Source organism: Lepus europaeus, chromosome X (assembly GCF_033115175.1).
Source record: "Lepus europaeus isolate LE1 chromosome X, mLepTim1.pri, whole genome shotgun sequence".
NCBI classification, from domain to species: Eukaryota; Metazoa; Chordata; class Mammalia; order Lagomorpha; family Leporidae; genus Lepus; species Lepus europaeus.
The window spans coordinates 25,688,637-25,709,227 of record NC_084850.1 but is presented as its reverse complement, the minus strand read 5'-3'; the positions used below and the strand labels follow the sequence as shown (position 1 = coordinate 25,709,227).

The following is a 20,591-nucleotide window of genomic DNA, read 5'->3' as shown; positions in this document are numbered from 1 at the left end:
TCCCTGAGACAGGCATGATGACAGCTCACATTCACATCAGGCTCCAAGCACTTTACCCACTTAGGCCTTGTAACAACCCTGTGAGGAAGATAATATCATCATGCCCATTTTTAAAAATATTTATTTATTTATTTGAAAATCAGAGAGAGTGAGAGCAAGAATGAGAGTGAGAGATCTTCCATCTGCTAGTCCCCAGATGATTGCAACAGCTAGGGCTGGGCCAGGCAAAGCCAGGAGGCAGGAGCTAGGAACTTCATCTGGGTCTCGCACCTGGGTGGCCAGGGCCCAAACCCTTGAACCATCTTCCTCTGCTTTTCCCAGGCCGTTAGCAGGAAGCTGGATCAGAAGTAGAGCAGTGAGGACACGAACTGGCACCCATATGGGATGCTGGTGCTGCAAGTGGAGGCTTAACTCACTATATCACAATGCTGGCTTCATCATGCCCATTTTACATATGAAGAAACTGAGGCACAAGGAAGCTGAATAACCTGCTCAAGGTCGCAGAACTAGGATTTATAGTCAGGTTCAATGCTCTTAACATTATACTGCTAATCTTTGTAGCAATTCTCTAAATCCTTCTTGCCTAAGCCAGTTCAAAGGCCCTACCATGACCACTAGGCAAGAGGAAGTTTAATTCTCTCTGGTTCTTTCTCCCTTGCTGTCTCCTCCTCCTTTTCTCTCAACTTTCCATTTTTTTTTAAATTTTTGACAGGCAGAGTGGACAGTAGAGGGAGACAGAGAGAAAGGTCTTCCTTTTTGCCGTTGGTTCACCCTCCAATGGCCGCCGCGGTAGGCGCGCTGCGGCCGGCGCACCATGCTGTTCTGATGGCAGGAGCCAGGTGCTTATCCTGGTCTCCCATGGGGTGCAGGGCCCAAGAACTTGGGCCATCCTCCACTGCACTCCTAGGCCACAGCAGAGAGCTGGCCTGGAAGAGGGGCAACCGGGACAGGATTGGTGCCCTGACCGGGACTAGAACCCGGTGTGCTGGCGCCGCAAGGCAGAGGATTAGCCTACTGAGCCGCAGCGCCGGCATAACTTTCCACTTTTTTTTAAAAAAAAAAAAATATTCCTGGGGCTGGTATTCAGGCATCCCGTATGGGCGTTGGTTCTAGTCCTAGCTGTTCCTCTTCCAATCCAGCTCTCTGCTGTGGCCTGGGAAAGCAGTAAAAGATGACCCAAGTGCTTGGGCCCCTGCACCCACATGGGAGACCCGGAGGAAGTTCCTGGCTCCTGGCTTCGGATCAGTGCAGCTCCAGCCATTGCAGCCAATTGGGGAGTGAACCAGCGGATGGAAGACCTCTCTCTCTGCCTCTCCCCTCTCTGTGTAACTCTGACTTTCAAATAAATAAATAAATAAATAAATAAATCTAAAATTGATCCCTGTTAAATATAAGAGTGGGAATAAGAGAGGGAGGAGATGTACAATTTGGGACATGCTCAGTTGGACTTGCCCCAAACAGTAGAGTTAGAAACATGCCAGGGGATTCCAATTCAATCCCATCAAGGTGCCATGTACCAATGCCATCTCACTAGTCAAAGTGATCAGTTTCAGTTCACAATTGATCATAATGATAGGATTAAGAGTCAAAGGGATCACATAAACAAGACTAGTGTCTGCTAATACTAACTGATAGAATAAAAAAGGGAGAGAATGATCCAACATGGGAAGCAAGATACACAGCAGACCCATAGAATGGCAGATGTCCTAAACAGCACTCTGGCCTCAGAATCAGCCCTTAAGGCATTCGGATCTGGCTAAAAAGCCCATGAGAGTATTTCAGGCATGGAAAGCCAAAACACTCTGGCACCAAAAACAAACAAACAAACAAAAACAAAACAAAACAAAACAAAACCCTAAATGAAAGATCTCTGTGAGTGAGATCCCAGTGGAAAGAACGGGGCCATCAAAGAAGGAGGTACCTTTCTCTGAAGGGAGGAGAGAACTTCCACTTTGACTATGACCTTGTCTAAATAAGATTGGAGTTGACGAACTCAGAAGGCTTCCTTCCATAGCCTTGGCAGCTCATGACAAGAACCTAGGGTGATTACTGACGCCATAAACAAGAGTGTTAATTGTTAAGTCAACAACAGGAGTCACTGTGCACTTACTCCTCATGTAGGATCTCTGTCTTTAATGTGTTGTACAATATGAATTAATGCTATAACTAGTACTGAAACAGTACTTTACACTTTGTGTTTCTGTGTGAGTGCAAACTGTTGAAATCTTTACTTAATATATACTAAATTGATCTTCTGTATATAAAGAGAATTGAAAATGAATCTTGATGTGAATGGAATGGGGGAGGGAGCGGGAGATGGGAGGGTTGTGGGTGGGAGGGAAATTATGGGGGGGGGGGAAGCTGCTGTAATCCAAAAGCTGTACTTTGGAAATTTATATTTATTAAATAAAAGTTAAAAAAATAAAATTGATTCCTTCCTTCTTTCGAGCTCGCTCCCTCCCTTTCTAAAGTTCATTTGTTGACCTTTCTTCTTATCTTCTTGGTTATTCTCAACTGCTTGCATGCAATAATATTGTCTTTCTCCGTATTATAAAATCTGTCTTGACTCAATTTCCCTGTTCACCTTCAGCTCCATTTCTCTGCTCCTCTGTACAGAAAATTCTTCACAAGGGTACATATAGGGTCTGGCACTGTAGCATAGTGGGTGAGGCCGCTGTCTGCAGTGCCAGCATCCCATATGGGGGCCGGTTCAGGTCCAGGCTGCTCCACTTCCGATCCAGCTCTCTGCTATGGCCTGGGAAGGCAGTAGAGGATGGTTCAAGTCCTTCACCCTTGTGGGAGACCTGGAAGAAACTCCTGGCTCCTGGCTTCGGATCAGCGCAGCTCCGACCATTGTGGCCATTTGGGGAATGAACCATCAGGTGGAGGATTCTCTCTCTCTCTCTCTCTCTCTCTCTCTCTCTCTCTCTCCATTCTGCCTCTCTCTAACTCTGCCTTTCAAATAAATAAATCTTTAACAAAAGGTACTTATATTCTCAATACTTCCCCTTTCACATCCTCCTAACCCACTCATCAGGCCTGTGGCCGCCACCACTCCACTCAAAATGCAAGGTCCCAAGCAGCCTCCGCATTGCCGCTTCTCCGCTCTCACAGTAACTTGCCTTTGGCTGGCCTTAGAAGTAGTCCCTCTGTCCTCATTCGAGCACTTCCTTCACTTGGCCTCAAGGACGCGGCACTCTCTTGGTTTCCAACAACTCTATGTTTCAGGGTTCCTTGCTGGTTTTTTTTTTTTTTTTTTTTTTTTTTTTTTTTTTTTTTTTTTTTTTACATCCTTGACTTGTTCATCTTGGTGCTCTTCTGGGCTCCGTCCTTGAACCTGGGTCACTCCTTCGGTGATCCCAATTAGACTTGTGACTTGAAAAATCCCCTAAAAGCTGATGACTCCCAATCATATATTTGTAGCTCAGACCTCTGTTTTGACCTTCAATTCCTTTATCCACGTGCCCCCTTGATGTTTCCACCTGGAGGAGAGATGAGGCCCCTGAAAGTTTACCCCCCCCCCCGGTCTGACCTTCCTTCTCAGATCTGCCCCGTCCTCTTATCCATCTTAGTAACTGCAGTCATTCAGGCCACGAAGATTCAGTACTCACCTTTCTCTTAAATATTCAGTTCATTTACATCTCCAAAATGCATCTAGAATCCTAGCATTTCTCCTGACGTCCCACACTACTTCTATGGTCAGGTGTCACCTGTTTTTGTTTCTTTTTTTTTTTAAAGATTTATTTATTTATTTGAAAGTCAGAGTTACACAGAGAGAGGCAAGGCAGAGAGAGAGAGAGAGAGGTCTTCCATCCACTGGTTCACTCCCCAATTAGCCGCAACGGCCGGAGCTGCGCTGATCTGAAGCCAGGAGCCAGGAGCTTCTTCCGGGTCTCCCATGCGGCTGCAGGGGCCCAAGGACTTGGGCCATCTTCTACTGCTTTCCCAGGCCATAGCAGAGAGCTGGATTGGAAGTGGAGCAGCCGGGACTAGAACTGGCGCCCATATGGGATGCCGGCGCTTCAGGCCAGGGCGTTAACCCGCTGCACCACAGCGCCGGCCCCAACCTGTTTTTATTTCTCACCTGTATTACTGCAACAGCCTCCTCTTGGTGTCCCTATTTCCTCCATTACCGCTTCAAATCTACTTCCTACCCAGCATGCGGAGTCATCTTTGTTGAATGCTAGCTATACCATCTTCCTTCTCTTAACATCCTATATAGGCTCCATTTTGCACACAGGGTAAACTCTAAAGTCCTTATGGTGGCTTACACAGTCCTATAGGATGTAAGCTTCTGTGACTTTTCTGACCTCATCTTTTGCTACTCTTCCCAATCTACCCCTGCCCCCGTATTCCAGACATACTGTGCCTCTGGCTGTCCTTAAATACAAAATACAGTAGGTCAGCGCCTGCCTCAGGACCTTTGCCTATGCATTTTCCTTGGCTTAGAACCCTTCCCCCCCCATCTATATCTATATCTATATCTATATCTATATCTATATCTATATCTATTATATATATCCTCTGTCTCACCTCTTAAAAATCTTTGCTCAATTGTTTTCTTAGGTGCTCAAATATCACCCTATTTAAAATTTAACATTGGGGCCGGCACTGTGGCGTGGAGGGTAAAGCCTCCGCCTGCAGTGCCAGCATCCCATTTGGGTGCTAGTTCGAGTCCCAGCTGCTCCAGTTCCGATCCAGCTCTCTGCTACGGCCTGGGAAAGCAGTAGAAGATGGCCCAAGTCCTTGTGCTCCTGCACCCGCATGGGAGACCCAGAAGAAGCTCCTGGCTCTTGGCTTTGGATTGACACAGCTCTGGCCATCTGGGGAGTGAACCTGCGGATGGGAGATCTCTTTCTCTGTCTCTCCCTCCCTCTCTCTGTGTAACTCTGCCTTTCAAATAAATAAATCTTTTTTAAAAATCCAAAATTTAACATCACCCATCCATATTCCCTACCTTCTTTAGTTTTTTCCTTAGCACTTGTACTTCTCAGCTACTATTCCGTTTACTAATATTTATTACTAGTCTAGCCATACTGTGGACTGAACTCTCTCTCAAGTCTGTATGTTGAAGCCCTAACTCCCAATGAGATGGTATCAGGAAATGGAGTCTTTGGGAGTAATTAGAATGAGACGAGGTCGTGAGGTTTGCATTCTCATGATGGGACTCATGCCCTTAGAAGAAGAGACGTGGTGTAGGAGGTTAAGCCACCACCTGTGACAACGGCATCCTTTATGGGATCGTGTTTGTGTCCTGGCTGCTCCGCTTCCAATGCAGTGACCTGCTAATGAGCCTGGGAAAGCAACAGAGGATGGCCCAAGTCCGTGGGCCTCTGCCACCCACATGGGAGACCTGGATGATGCTCCTGGCTCCTGGCTTCAGCCTGGTCCAGCCTTGGTCATTGCAGCCATCTGGAGAGTGAACCAACAGATGGAAGATTCTCTCTCTCTCCCTCTCCCCTCCCTCCCTCTCTCCCTCCCTTCTTCCTTCCCTTCCCATCCTGTGTGTGTATATGTGTCCCTCTCTCTGTAACTTAGCCTTTCAAATAAATAAAATAAATCTTTAAAAATAATGTTAAATAAATAAAAAGAGGGTGACTTAACCTCTATTAAAAATAAAAAAAGAGATCACAGAGATCTTTCTCTCTCTACCTCTGCCATGTGAGGACACAGCGAGAAGGTGGTCATCTACAAGCCAGGGAGGGGGACTTTACCAGCTAGAAACTTGGCCTTGAATTTCTCAGCTTCCAAAACTATGAGAAATAAATTTCTGTTGTTTAAGCTACCCTATAGATGGCATTTTGTTATGGCAGCTTAAGCTGATTCAAATAGCCCCTCTCACTGGAGCATAGGCTCCAGGACAGGAGTTTTGTCTGATTGTATACTGTGGCATCATTAAGGTCTAGAACAGTTGTGTGGCCTGTAGTGGGTACCCCATAGGCATTTGCTAAGTGGATGTATAAGTGAATCAGTCAGACATGATCCCTGCAGAGGGTGACAGGTACACGAGCCTGCTACCACGTAGAGAAGTCCCGTGGCGGACAGAGGTACAGATAAAGGGTGCTGGGGCTCCACGAAGGTGAGGGCCATTCCGATAGAGAGGGAGCGAGGGGAATCCGGAAAGGCTTCATGGAGGAGGTAGCATTTGAGCCAGGCCTTCCAGGCAGGTAAGATTTAGGCTTGTGGCTGTATGGGAGGGCACAGAAGATCAGTCAGGTGGAAGCAGGGTGCGTGAAGGATGACAGTGGGAAATAAGATCAGAGTGAAGCCTGGGGCCAAACACGGAGAGCCCTGAATGCCACGTTAAGGAGCTTTTTCTCTGGGTGTGGTCTGAAGTGGAGCAGACATGGAGGTTGCAGGAGCGGTCTTACACAGTCCAGCCACCAGTCAGTGATTTTCTCTAACTTTTGGTTCTTTACTCAATTGTTTCTTAACTCTAAGTTCTTTAGGGGCTTGATGATATATGGTTCCTAAGCTACCAGAGATTCAGAAGCAGACAGGCAAAAAAGGAAAGAGAGATTGAGTCGAAAACAGTTACACTCTCAGGGTGTGAAGACGTCCATGACTTACTGGACTGCAGGGTGAAGATATGGATCCTGAGTTGTAGACTTAGAATCTCTGTTCCTGTCGAATCTACTAACTAATGTCGTTAGAGGCAACAAGGCACCATGGGAAGATCAGGAGAGGCCCGCATTCCTCTGCTGAACACAGGAAAGGGTGTAAATATCTTAGAAATGTTTTCATTGAAAAATGATCAAACTAGCCGGCACCATAGCTCAATAGGCTGATCCTCTGCCTGCGGTCCCGGCACACCGGGTTCTAGTCCCGGTCGGGGCGCCGGATTCTATCCCGGTTGCCCCTCTTCCAGGCCAGCTCTCTGCTATGGCCCGGGAGTGCAGTGGAGGATGGCCCAAGTGCTTGGGCCCTGCACCCCATGGGAGACCAGGAGAAGCACCTGGCTCCTGGCTTTGGATCAGCGCGATGCGCTGGCCGCAGTGCGCCAGCTGCGGCGGCCATTGGAGGGTGAACCAACGGCAAAAGGAAGACCTTTCTCTCTGTCTCTCTCTCTCACTGTCCACTCTGCCTGTCAAAAAAAAAAAAAAGATCAAACTAAACAAGATTGGTACTGAACACACAAAGCATGATTGTAATGCTTGCTGCACACACACACACAGTGAGAGGAGAGAGAGAGAGAGAGAGAGAGAGAGAGAGAGAGAGCGAGCGCAGTGTATAGATGGCCTCAGACTTAGAATGGTTTGATGGAAGATTTTTCAACTTTGAGATGATATAAAAGCCATACACATTCAGTAGAAATTGTACTTCAGATGTTGGACTGTGATCTTTTCCTGGGCTAGCAGCTTGATTGCCTGGTGATGTTGGGAAGCGGCAGCAGCAGAGAGCACAGAGCCCAGTCAGTCCCACAATCCCAAGGGGAGAACACTTGCAGTCTACAGTATATTGTGCTGTTGGGATAGGCCGGATGGTGGGTCAGGGCTATCCAACGCATTTCCCACTTACGATAGTTGCAATTTAGGATGGGTTTACTGGGACATGAACCCAATCATAAGTCAAGGAGCATTTGTGTTCTGTGAAACACTGAATTCAGCTTTCCAGATTTTTTCCTTCGCAGACAATACAGTTTTGGTTTGGAGGGGTAGAACGTATTCCATGAATGTATTAACCCTCACCCGGATCCGTGATTCTCTGAACTCTTCAAACTCCTCTGGGACAAGTAGCGTGTCCAATGCAGCCTTGCTTCCCCCATTGGCTGGCAGGTCGCCTCAGAGCAGACACTCTCTCAACATGAGAATTGTTCAGTCTCATGTCCTGAGGCCCAGCCACATGAACACATGCTTTTACTGGTGTGAGCACACAATTTATTTTCTTTGGCAAAAAGGGATAAGATAATGCCTTATGTTTTCTTTTTTTTCCCCCATGTTTCAAATTTGTTGCCTTTTTGATGATTCCAACCACACACTGCACAGACACCCTCAGGGACTGCTCTCCGACAACTCCCAGACCGCTTTCCTGTGCCAGAACCGATGGCTTGAAGAGAAACAGCTTGTGGATAGCTTTTGGTTCATTTTCCTAGAGAGGCAGTGCTTTATGCTTGCTCACGCAGAAGCTCAGCTGTCACTTTCTCACACAGAAATACAGGCTGCAGGAAACCTCCTGTCATTTATGCATTGACCCAAGAGTTTTGAAATGTGCAAAGAATCAGTGTCTTGATCACTTATAAATTGTATCGTTTAAACATATTTTATTGAGTAAAAACTTATGTAGAGCTTCCCACCTGATGAGCTCTAGTCTAAGTAATTTATAAATTTAATGAAATGAAGCTCATCTTTTAAAATTATTTTGATAACTATATTATTTCAACATAGTTGGTTTCCTTAGTAATCCTTGGTATTTTATTTCATGCATTTCAGAACCTTATTCAGGTAAGAGGGCCATGGCACCAAAAATGTTAAGGAACCTTACTTTATATTCTCTTTAGTCAGCTGAGGCTGGAGATTAAATGGGACAGAGATGGGGAGGCCTCAGGAATCCTGCATCCTCACCCCAGCTCCATTATCTACTTAGTAGTGTGCCCCAAGGTGTGGTTCTTCACCTTTTGGGATTGTTTCCCTTATCTGTAATCATGGTGAGGGAACTGGCTTCCCCCTGCCGCCCCTGCCGGCTCAGAGACTGTTGGGAAGATCAAAAGACATAATGCCTGTGCACAGATTTGCTTTGAAAAACACTTTAACACTTGAAAGAAGGGCGAGATCATATAAGGTATTTAGTGCGGAATATTAATGAGTTAAGACTTCAGAGGCCTGATACCTTAGAGGGTTATTAATGTTAGGGTAGTCTAATATTCAAACATGCATGAATAAGTGCAGCTGGGCAGAATACTCATTAATATGTCCTGCATAGCATTTTCCATTCAAGAGCTGATATCATCTCCATGAGGCTGGGTAGCCTTGAGAGCTCACACCTATGTGGAATGAATTTCTTTTCCTTCTTCCCATGGCCCCAGTAATTAATTGCTTCTGCGTGCCTCTGAGATCTTCTTGCAAGATAGAAAATTCAGGCAAGCTGAGAGCTTCAAAGCTTACTGTCTAACTGAAACACTGGGAGGATGTGATGGATCTTGGGCCATGGGAGAGGAGATAAGGCCCCTTTGGCCTCCTGGTTAATGGGATGTGTTCTTTCCTGTGGTGGGAGGGGGTGGAATTGGAAGGACACTAGACTACAATTGGGAGACAGCAGAAGGAAGGTTCCTCCCGATGGCAGGCATGGGCCAGGCATTACCTACGTCTTCTGGAGCATTGTTTCATAAAATATCCTGACATCCTCATTTACTGTGTGGATTTATGGAATCTCCAATATGGTAAAGGTAGTTCTGGCATAATCAAAGCTTTGTTATGCTGATACTAGTTGAACAATGATTATAGCTTTTTATTGGGCACTTACTTTGCCAGGCATCCTACTGGGCATTTTACATCATTTCATATATATTCTGGTGTGCAGGAATCACTAATCAATGTTAGATTTTTTGAAAAAAAAATTTATTTATTTGAAAGGTAGAGTGATGAGAGAGCGAGAGAGAAAAAAAAGAGGAGAGAGGGAGAGAGAGAGGGAGAGAGGGAGGGAGAGAGGGAGAGAGAGAGAGGGAGAGAGAGAAGGAGAAAGAGGGAGAGAGAGGAGAGAGAGGGAGAGAGAGGGGGAGAAAAGGAGAGAGAGGGGAGAGAGCAGAGAGAGAGAGAAAGAGAAAAAAATCTTCTATCTGCGGTTTCACTCCTCAAATGGCTATAACAGGTAGGGCTGGGTCAGGCTGCAGTCAGAAGCCAGGAACTCCATCTGAATCTCCCACATAGGTGGCAGGGTCTTAAGCACTTGGGCCATCATCTACTGCTCCCCAGGCACATTGGCAGGAAGCTGGGTGGGAAGTGGAGTGGCTGGGACTTGAATGGCAGTCCAGTATGGGATGTGGGTGTCCTAGGTGACAACTTAGCCACTGCACTACAGTGCTTGACCCCAGCACTGGCTTTCATCGTTATTAGTATGCATACGAATGTAGCTTATTTAGAGTGGTACACAGCGCTCAGTTAACATTTACTGAGCAACTTCATTGCACCAGGTCCTAGGCATGTGGCAGTAAGCAAGACAGATGAGGACCATACTTTCATGGAACTTACAGTTTGGGGGTAGTGGGGGCACAGACAGAAATAGTTCAGGCTTCAAGAGCAAGACATCATTACCACCTCATCCACATAATTCATGGTTGATTAACACACTGAGCTTTTGTGCTTTTCACTAAAGGGTGATGGACTTAATTCAATGGGTTAAAAGCGCCTCTTCTACCTCCTTGAAGGCAAAAGCCAACCACATTCATTTTGTATCTCACAGTGTCCAGTAGTGTCTGAAACAGAGTAAATGTTTGGAATAGTTCGAACAGATGAATTTTCTTTTTTCTTAAAGATTTACCTTATTTATTAGAAAGGCAGAGATAGAGAGATCTTCCATCCACTGGTTCACTCTCCAAATGGCTGCAATGACTGAAGGCTGGGGCAGGCAAAAGCCAGAAGCCAGGAGCTTCATCTGGTCTCCCACGTGGGCGCAGGGACCCAAGCACTTGGGCCATCTTCCACTGATTTCCCAGGTGCATGAGCAGGGCGCTGGATCAGAAGTGGAGCAGCTGGGACTCAAACCAGGGCCCATATAGGATGCTGGCACTGCAGATGACAGCTTAACCCGTTGAGCCACAGCACCGGCCCCCAGATGAACTTTCTTTTTTGAGATCCTGCAGCATGATGTAGCCCCACAGTTCTCGGGTGAATAAAAAATATTTTTGAAAAACGCAGGTTAGTTTCTCAATTTTAACTGACTCCAAATCATAAGAAGTTTGATTGGAAATTCATTTTGGGCCAGGCATTGGTTGGGGAATGCAGATGCCTTCTTGTGAATCTTTACCACCACTCTGTGACAGGTAATGTAATATTTCTCCTTAATTTTGCCTACAAGGAAATTGAAGCTTTCAGTGTGTCCATGTAATTTGCCCAAAGATACCCAGCCTGACTGCATAACAGGCGCTCAGCAGATGGTAGCAATTCTGAAAAATGAAATCAGTTTATTGGATGGACTACCCAAGACAGCTTAGAATCCCAAGGGCTCACAGCTCTACTGGTGAGTCGAAAGTTCTTGTATGGATACACTGTCTTTTCAAATAATACAGTTTATTCTTCATTATATGAATAGCATACATTTTGTGGCTCGAACTTTTAAAAATAACTTGAACATCAATATGTGTCTAATTTTCTCTGAAAACTTTTTCATTTGTATTGAAGTTTTTAAACAAGCACTATTAATTAATTAATATTAAAAGAATTGGACCTAGAGCTATCACAGGTCTGGGGAATAAGGTGAAACAACCATTTGTAGAGCAACAGAAGACTTCTACTCATTATCTGGGGAAAAAAATCTAACTACTGTATCATAAAAATAACAAATCTGCAATATTTCAGAATTTTGGGGGAACAACAGAATCATAAATAGCACCGAGAATTTGTAAGGTAAAATAGCATCATTAGCAGATTTCTCTGGCAAATGGGAAGGATTATGAGAGATGGTATGTGCTGCAGTTTGATTATGCAACACAACACAAGCGTATTCCATTTTTACACCTTTTAACAACTCTGGACTCATATATTATGGTTCTCCAGAGAAGCTGAACCAATGGCAATTTTGAGTCCAGTTTGCGGCTGTCTGGAGGCAGAATTCCTTCCCTGGGTGACCTTAGTCTTTCCAATTAAGGCCTTCAGCTGGTTGGATGAGGCACACCCACATCATGGTGGGTAATCTGCTTTACTCACTGGTTTAAGTGTGAATCATATTGAAAAGATACCTCTGGGGCCAGCACTGTGGCATAGTGGGTAAAGCCACCGCCTGCAGTGCCAACATCCCGTATGGGTGCTTGTTTGAGACACGGCTGCTCTACTTCTGATCCAGCTCTCTGCTGTGGCCTGGGAAAGCAGTAGAAGATGGCCCAAGTCCTTGGGCCCCTGCACCTGCGTGGGAGACCTGGAAGAAGCTTCTGGCTCCTGGCTTCAGATCAGCACAGTTTCGGCCATTGTGGCTAATTGGAGAGTGAACCAGCAAATGGAAGACCTCTCTCTCTCTCTCAATCTCTCTCTCTCTCTCTCTCTGCCTCACCTTCTCTCTCTGTGTAACTCTTTCAAATGAATAAATAAATCTCAAAAAAAAAAAAAAAAGATACCTCTGGGGGCAGCATTTGACGCAGCTGTTAAGATGCCACTTGGGATGCCTGTATCCCATATCAGAGTGCCTCAGTTCCACATCCAGCTCCAGTTCCAGAGTCCAGCTTCCTGCTAATGCGAACTCTAGGAGGTAGAGGGTGATGGTCCAAGCAGTTGGCTCCCTGCCACCCACATGAGAGATCTAGGTTAAGTTCCAGGCTTCTGGCTTTGGCCTGACTCAGCCCTGGCTCTTGTGGGCATTTGGGAAGTGAACCGTGGATAGAAGACCTCTGTCTCTGTCTCTCTGCCTTTCAAGGAAAATGAAAAAAATATCTTTGTACCAACACCTATATCACTGTTTGATCAAGTACTCGGGCACTATAGCGTAGTCCAATCACAGTTAACCTCCCAATCAGGTTGGAGTACACCTGAATGACACCGGCAGGTGGATCAGAAAGTGAAAATTTGCAATGTAAGTAGATGAAGTGAAGGAGAGCAAAGTGTTTAGGTGTGGCAGCTGCTGTCTTAAAATCCCACTTTGATTTATTGTAACTAAATAAGAAGTCACTGATGAGCGGAACATTGCCCTTGATTTCATAGATATTATGAAAATAAGGCTGTGCAAGAGCCCCTGAGACAGATGAATCACAGGCTTCCACAGCGTTGATGACAGAGATGCCTCCGTGAGGAAGCTGTGCAGAAATAACCCTTGCTTCGTGCTGGTGCCACAGTGGGAGCTGGAGGGGGAAGCCAGCTTTCAGCATGAGTGGGCTGCTCTGCACGCCCTTCTAGTTGTCAAGGCAGCTTGGGCATCTTCTTCCAACAGCCTGGGAACCCCAAGGAAGAACTGGAGACGACCTACTCAGGGAATACTTAGCTAGTTATTCACAACAGAACACCAAACTGAGGTATAAAAAGAGATATTTATCTTTTAAAAATACAACTTTGAACACTACTGACATTTCATTTACAAAGTCTGTTCGGGACGTGTTGTGCACTGGCTTTGCTTATTCAGTACATTCTCTTACCTTCAATAGAAACGTAGGGAGGGCATGTTTGTGTTATTTTAGGTGCTGCCACTACCACCATCGCCACCAGACACACACACACACACACACACAGGCCATCTCAGGATATTAGTCCCACCCTTACCCTGTCTTCTCCCTTTTCCACTGACTGAGCAGGACTTCCTGATTGGCCTGCTTGCACCCTGCCATTGCAGCCTGTGGTTGGGCGCTGCAGGAGAGGAAGTACCACCAGCGATCAGCACACCACATGGAGCTGACCTGTGGGCAGGAAGCCCCACATGCCTTGGCCCATTCTTACACATTAAGCCATTACTATTAACACTCATATCAACTCTTTGCAGACATTCAGCATGAAGTCAACATAGCACTTATAGCGGTACACGGTTTGCAAGTCAACTCACGGACAGCACAGGGAAAGGAACTGTAAGGAGGCCACAGGGGAACAGATGTTAAAATAAATCCCTTTGGCTAAGGTGTGTGGGTGTGCACGCATTGTGTGCGAGCCCACATGCGAGTGTATTTTAATTCATAGAAAACTAAACATGCCCTCCTTCAAAAGCAGACTATTTACAAGTGATTCTGAATAGCACGAACACATGCCAGTCAAACTGGATACTTGCCTTCTGTGAATGAATACATACATCCAGGTTTTGTTTGTAAAATTCTGAATAGAGCTTTTGTTTGCTATATTAGAGAAAATAACTTTGGAACATTTGTCAACTTTTGGTTCATAGTAATTTTGCAAAAAGCCACAAACCATGCTTTGTCATTTACAGGGTAAACTTGGTTAAGCACCTTCTAGAAGACACTGATGTGTTACTCAGTTACTGGTCTACTGGGGATGGGAAAGACAATGGCAGTTACACGGAATACTGAGGCTCCCTCCTGTTCCTTTCACCAGCAGCGACACCGATGTGAAGAGAGGGTTGCAAACACAAATCACATACAAATCATCGAAAACATTTCAGTTAACAGTGTTGAAAATAAAATGCCAAGGTCTACAACAGTAGTACAGACACTGAAAACACTTCCAAACACTCTTTAGCCTCAGGACGTTTTCAATAGCACTAATAAGAAAAGACAACCAATTGCCAGAAAGGGGAGAAGTTACAGCACTGGAGGTTTGAGGCAATTTCTTCTTAGGGCCTGTAGCTCGAGGTGCTGTTCTAGGATCCTTATGTTAACTCTGCCGATATTCCAGGAATGAAATGCCGAATGTAAAGCAATTTCCACTTGAAAACCATCGAAAATATAAATCGCTTTCTAATCTTGTCCAACATACATTTATTTCCAGGATCCTAAGTTGTTAGGCAAAGAGATTCAGGTCAGTTTCAAGCCCTCAAAGCCACAGAATTTCCACCTCTTCTCCAGGCTGGCTCCAACTCCAGTCATCTCCTGCTTGAAGGTATGCTGGAGTCTACTCATGAGACCTTCCACATCACTGGTGCAGATCTGCAGGACAGAGAGGATACCTCCATTGAAAGCCAGTTCCACTCTCCCGGTCTGGTGCCTTTTTCTTTTCCCCAGCATTGCCTGCTTGAGAATGCTGATATGCATGGGCGTGTGTGTGTGTGTGTGTGTGTTGGTAGAATGACTGCCAGCCAGACAGCAGTGTTCCTCTGCCTGACCACCAGATAGAGGCCACTGAGCTGACTACTGGAATGGGCTGGTGTCGGTCATGTAGAGAGGCCTGGGTTTGTAGCCAGCTGCTCAGTGCTGGTGATGCTATGTGCAAGCCCATTGAAGCTGCCAAGTAATTTGGGAGAGGAGGGAGGCAGAAACAGCTGCCAGCAGAGCAGAATTCTTCCCACACACATTGGTTCACAAAGGAAAAAATAACAGGAACGAGGAATACTCTGTGTTCCGACTGCTGTGCATTGGCGCCATCCTCCCCGCCCCTTGAATTTCTCTCTCTCTCTCTCTCTCTCTCTCTCTCTCTCTCACACACACACACACACACACACACACACCTCAATACATCAGCAAACATAAAATAATTCTGGGACTCCTTGAGGGCTTGTTTGGGAAGCTTTCTTGAGTAGCCGTGAACCTGGGTACCAGGCCTTGCTTGAAAACCACCAGGGAATCCTTCAAGAAAACTAGAGTTGCTGACGCATGAATGTCCCAGAGGCTGGAGGGAGGGGGCCTCCAGCTCTGTTGGTGCTACTGCAGGCTCTCCCGGTACTACTCTGTCGGGAAGCCAAGGAGGAACTGGCTCTAGGTTAGGAGTGGCCAGGCCTCCTTTTCAGTGCTGACAGCAGACCTGCCCCAGTTAAGCGAAAGAAGCAGGCTGCAAGGTACCATGCGCAATAGAATGCCCACATCAGAAACACAGAGAATGTTCACAGATATGTAAATAGGCTACAGGTACAGCACACATATAGAAAAGGGTCTGGAAAATATGCCAAATTAGTAACAGTGATTACCCCGAGGCATCGGATTGTAAGTTTCACTTTCCCTTTATTTCTATACGGCTTGCACTGTTAAAGATGATGTATGTATTTTTTTCTGTAAATTAAAAAATAACCAGAGAATTTTGACTGACCCAGAGTTTAATTTCATAGTATTGCCACTGGCCACTTATCTCTCCTTCACTGCCACCTGGGCTGATTAACTGCAGAACAGAATGGTTTGCAGAGGGAAAGGGGGAGCAGTGCTAGCCAGAATGGAGACAAGCGCCATGGCGAAGGAAGCAGCACCACGCTGGGAACACGGGTAAAGCAGTAAGCCGCCCAAATGGGCCAGTGCCATTGTGGAGAGGGTGGCTGCTTAAACGGCCTAGCATTCTGGGCATATATTCTGGGAAATAGTGAGTATACTCCACGAACAGGTGAAAGTGAATGCTGCGTCTCAAAAATCTGCCTCATGAGCCTGTTCACTCCGAGGCGTCCAAGTCCCCTCCAGCCTCTAAGAGACACCCTTGACTTCCTAGGGAGTTGGTACTTACCTTGCTCCAGAGTTACCCCCAAGGGATAGCATCTGGGGCAGGAACTGACCCCTGAGATCAGCTATGAGCAAATATTCAGTCTGTGTTATCGATGATCTTAGCTCACTGTTTCATCTTTTTAATGTTTTGCTTGTGGAAAGTAAAGTCACCTATTCAAAAAGCAGCCTACATTCTCTTGCACCCCCATTTCGGGCCCCCCACATACCTGATTATCAAGACGATGCAAGTAGGAACAGATATATTCAATGCTTGCTCCAAAAGGATGAACGTGAAGGAATGTGGAAATAATTCCTACAGAGACAAGACCATGCAGGTTACACTTGACCCCTGTATTCCTTGAGGTTCCACGTGCTAGTGAATAGCCAGCAAGAGCTGCCTCATGTGTATGCGTACAACACAAATATACTGGGTGCTATTCTAAGTTTACATATATTTTACTCATTTGATCTTTTTTTTTTTTTTTGACAGGCAGAGTTAGACAGTGAGAGAGAAAGACAGAGAGAAAGGTCTTCCTTCCGTTGGTTCACCCCCCAAATGGCTGCTACGGCCGGCACACTGTGCCGATCTGAAGGCAGGAGCCAGGTGCTTCCTCCTGGTCTCCCATGAGGGTGCAGGGCCCTAGCACTTGGGCCATCCTCCACTGCCTTCCCGGGCCACAGCAGAGAGCTGGCCTGGAAGAGGAGCAACCGGGACAGAATCCGGCGCCCCAACCGGTACTAGAACCCTGGGTGCCGGCGCCGCAGGCAGAGGATTAGCCAAGTGAGCCATGGCGCCGGCCTACTCATTTGATCTTTATAATAACCCTGTGCAGGAGGTATTGCCATCCCATTTCACAGGTAAGGTGCACTTGAGGCACAGAAAGTTGAAGCAGATTGTCCAAGGTCACACAGCTGATAAGTGTCAGAGCTGCTATTTGAACTCAGACATTTGCTCTCAACTGCCACACTTGCTGCTTCTCACTGTACTGTATCATATGTAGGAGGGCTGGCATTTGAAGTGGCTTCCATACTTAGTGATGGCTAGAGGTCATTTAAATTCTGGAATTTTACAATGAATTTAGATTGTGTTGGGTTTTTCCAATTCCTTTGTGCAATCTTTAAATTAAGACTTCAGCCTTGTAGGCATTAATAATGTCTTGCTGTGGTAGCAAACACACAAATCATGTACTTTGCCTGATTAACCTAGTGCCTCTCCCAAAAGAATCTGCTGATTGTATTGAGGTTTCATTTTGCGCGTGGCTCGGTAGAGAAAAGCCAAACATTTCATTCACGGCTGACTTGAGTGGTCACTAGCAGTTTGTGCTTAGAGCCCCAAATGGCTTCGCATACAGAATTCTGATAGCAATTTCCAGCCTTGAGGAATGCGCAGCATTTCCGCTCGGTCTACCTCTGGGGTGACTGGCAGCTGCACAATGCTGCCTTGATTGCTCTGGCCACCAGGTTAATTATTCCAATACTCCATTTTCTGGCAACAGGTGGAAATTGTTCATGAGTAGACTATTTCTTTTTAAAACTTTTTGGATTCACCTCCTTTCATAAGATCTTAGGTACATCAAATAGCTCCGGACTGGAGTCTGCGGAAAATGGTCAGGGAATAAAAGTGCAATTTAATTTGGTTCACAAACCACAACTTTTCTATCCCTTTAAGAGGCTGACAAAGAATAGCATACATTTAAGTTGTACTTTGAAGTTCAATCAGTTCTTTGTGTGAAAATCTTCCAAATATTAGACGGCAAGGAGTGTGTCTGGAAGTGCCAGGAGGAACTGATGGTGGACTCAAAATCAGTTCAAAACGGCCCTTATTACAGCACACACTGCTTTCTTCTTAAATTACTAGGTAAACTGAATTTCTAAACACTCAGTCGAGCTGGGAAGAATTCTGGAGAAGACAGTCCACTTTCAAAGGAACTGCAGACATCATGGCAAGAAAAGCTGTCAAACGCCAAGAAATAGCTCCATAGTTTTAGAAACACTGAACATTTTTGTTGGTCCACATCCAAAGAACCATTTTTAAAAACAGATTTTCCCCTCCCTCTGTCAGTCCAAAACTACCTTCCTTAAAAAACAAAACAAGAAACATTTATTTTAAGAATCTTTTTTTCTAGGACTATCTACTTGCAGAGGATTCCTTCTACTCTCAGAACTTCTCTGACAGGTCTCCCTGTTGCCATGCCAATTTGTTAAGAATTTTAAGTTGGAAAACGTTAAAAGTTGTCACTTTTCTTAAAGACTCAATGGCAAATCTCCCTGTGCATCTTTATTAACATATCAAAGAGTTAAGTATAATATCTATTTCCAAGGGAGGCAGATATATCTTAAAATATGCAGAAGCCAGTGGGTAAGGAGGACTTTTGTGAGTGGAGTGGCACTACCGTGTGCTTACCTTCCTCGAAGGCAGCTAGGATTATCTGCAGTGGTATAAGGACAGCCCTTCTTAAATGACTGCATATTTTAGAACCTCAGACTGCCACTGCTCTCCAAATAGAATAAAACGCCAACAAGCAATTGTTACCTCTACATGCTGTAGGTGTAAAGTGGTTCTGTTTACTGAGGGCTTACCATGTACGGGATAAGGTCTGTGCTAATGGGTTTGGTTGAATTGTTCCATTTAATACTTGCCACTGCCATTTGAGGTAGGTAACATTAGTATGTCCATTTTGCAGATGGAAGAACTGAAGTTCAGAAAAGAAATAGTGGGGCCAAGAAGGGAAGCCAGGTCTGTTTGATTTAAAAAAAAAAAAAGATTGATCTATCTATCTATCTATCTGAAAGGCAGAGCAAGCAAGAGAGAGAGAGGGAGAGTGTGAGATCTTCTATCCACTGGTTTACTCCCCAGGTGGCCACCACAGTATTGCCTGGCCCAGGCTGAAGCAACTGTTTCCAGGGTCCAGGAACTCCATTTGAGTCTTCTACATGGGTGGCAAGGGCCCAAACACTTGGGCCATTATCTGCTGCCTGTCCAGGTGCATGAGCAGAGAGCTGAACTGGAAGTGGAGTATCTGGAACTCTGATATGGGATGCTGGAATTGCAAGAGGGGGCTTAACTTGCTGTGACACTGGGCCAGCCCTCTCTGATTCTTTAACCATTTATGCTAACTTGCCTCTGAATAAATTTTCTTACAGTGCAATCATGCATTAGCCATTTGGAACTGAGCAGTGTTCACAAACAGCCTTCTGAGTCATCAACCAATGTGATATAATAATAAAAAAATTAGTTTTGCTCCTGGTTCCTGGCACACAGCTCCTGAAATCCTTGGAATTTCCAAAGCCCTAAGAGTGCCTTTGTGTGCTAATGAGATGACTGGTGGTGGGGCCACTGGATAGATTGCTTCAGTGTGGGGGCTGGCTGCCAGAAGGACCAAGGCAGGATTAGAGCACACCCCACAACAGGGAGCGGAAAGGCACTGAAGACTGACTTAACCAACAGTGGCCAACAATTTCACCAATGACAACCACACAATCACACTTCCATAAAAATTCCTAAACAATGGGGGTCAGAGGGCCTCCCAGTTGGGAGATAACTGGGAAAGTAATGTACCCAGAGTTGGTACAGAAGCTCCGCACATCCCTTTCCAGTACCTTGCCCTAAGCATCTCTTCCATTGGCTCTTCCTAAATTGTTTCCTTTATAATAAACTGGTAAGAATAAGTATGGTACTTTCCTGACTTCATTCTAGTAAATTATCAAACCTGGGTGGGGAGTTGTGGGACCCTTTGACTTTGTAGCCAAATCACACAGGGGTGTGGGTTACTTGGGTACCTGACATTTGAGCCTGGCTTCTAAGGTGCGGACAGTGTTGTGAGACTGAGCCCTTGAACTTATGGAATCTGGTGGTAACTTCAGGTAGTGTCAGAGCTGTAGTGAATAAAATTATAGGAACCTAGTTGCTGTCAGAGATTTGGAGAAGTGGTCTTGGACAACAGACTATGTATTTGGTGTCAGGAAGTGGGGAAAACCTCTCCTATGGTGGCAGAAGTGTCATAAGTAAAAACAGCTCAGCCAGTAACCTGGAAAAACTCAGGAGGCACATGCTTGCTCCAGAGACTCATCTGGAAAGGCTGTTTGCCAAACAGGGTCTGCACTGGATCCCTGAGTGGACATGAGAGGGCTGAGCTATCCTTGCATAGAGATTTTTATAAAAAACAACACCCTGTGCTTCTTCTGCTGACCCTCTCTTAGCATAGTGCTTTTACTGGTACACTCGGCGTGGTACTGGCTACAGGAAACCTGAAGAGCACTGGGAGCTGCTGTTAGCTGCTGTTAAGAAATTTTATGGAACTGTGTACTTGCTCTTACTCCATCATCCTTGGGGTTCTGGGTTCTCAAACTGTCATGCCTCATGAACACATAGCATATGCTTATTACTCTCAGGTAA

The 20,591-nt window shown here is 45.6% G+C and overlaps 1 protein-coding gene and 1 long non-coding RNA gene across 16 annotated transcripts in view; one reads left to right on the top strand and one right to left on the bottom strand.

The window, feature by feature from the left end:
- Positions 1–20,591, top strand: part of LOC133753272 (uncharacterized) — a 149,960-nt gene that overhangs the window by 90,803 nt on the left and 38,566 nt on the right. The window lies entirely within an intron of this gene.
- The window catches only part of ENOX2 (ecto-NOX disulfide-thiol exchanger 2), a 331,670-nt gene continuing 324,232 nt past the window's right edge, over positions 13,154–20,591 (bottom strand). For all 15 annotated transcript variants that reach the window (XM_062183765.1, XM_062183768.1, XM_062183769.1 and 12 more), the window contains 2 exons: positions 16,423–16,508; positions 13,154–14,722 (listed from right to left, as the gene is read on the bottom strand). In XM_062183765.1, the coding sequence (XP_062039749.1) occupies positions 14,591–14,722; positions 16,423–16,508 (218 nt within the window). In that variant the 3' untranslated portion in view covers positions 13,154–14,590. The remainder of the gene's footprint in view (positions 14,723–16,422; positions 16,509–20,591) is intronic.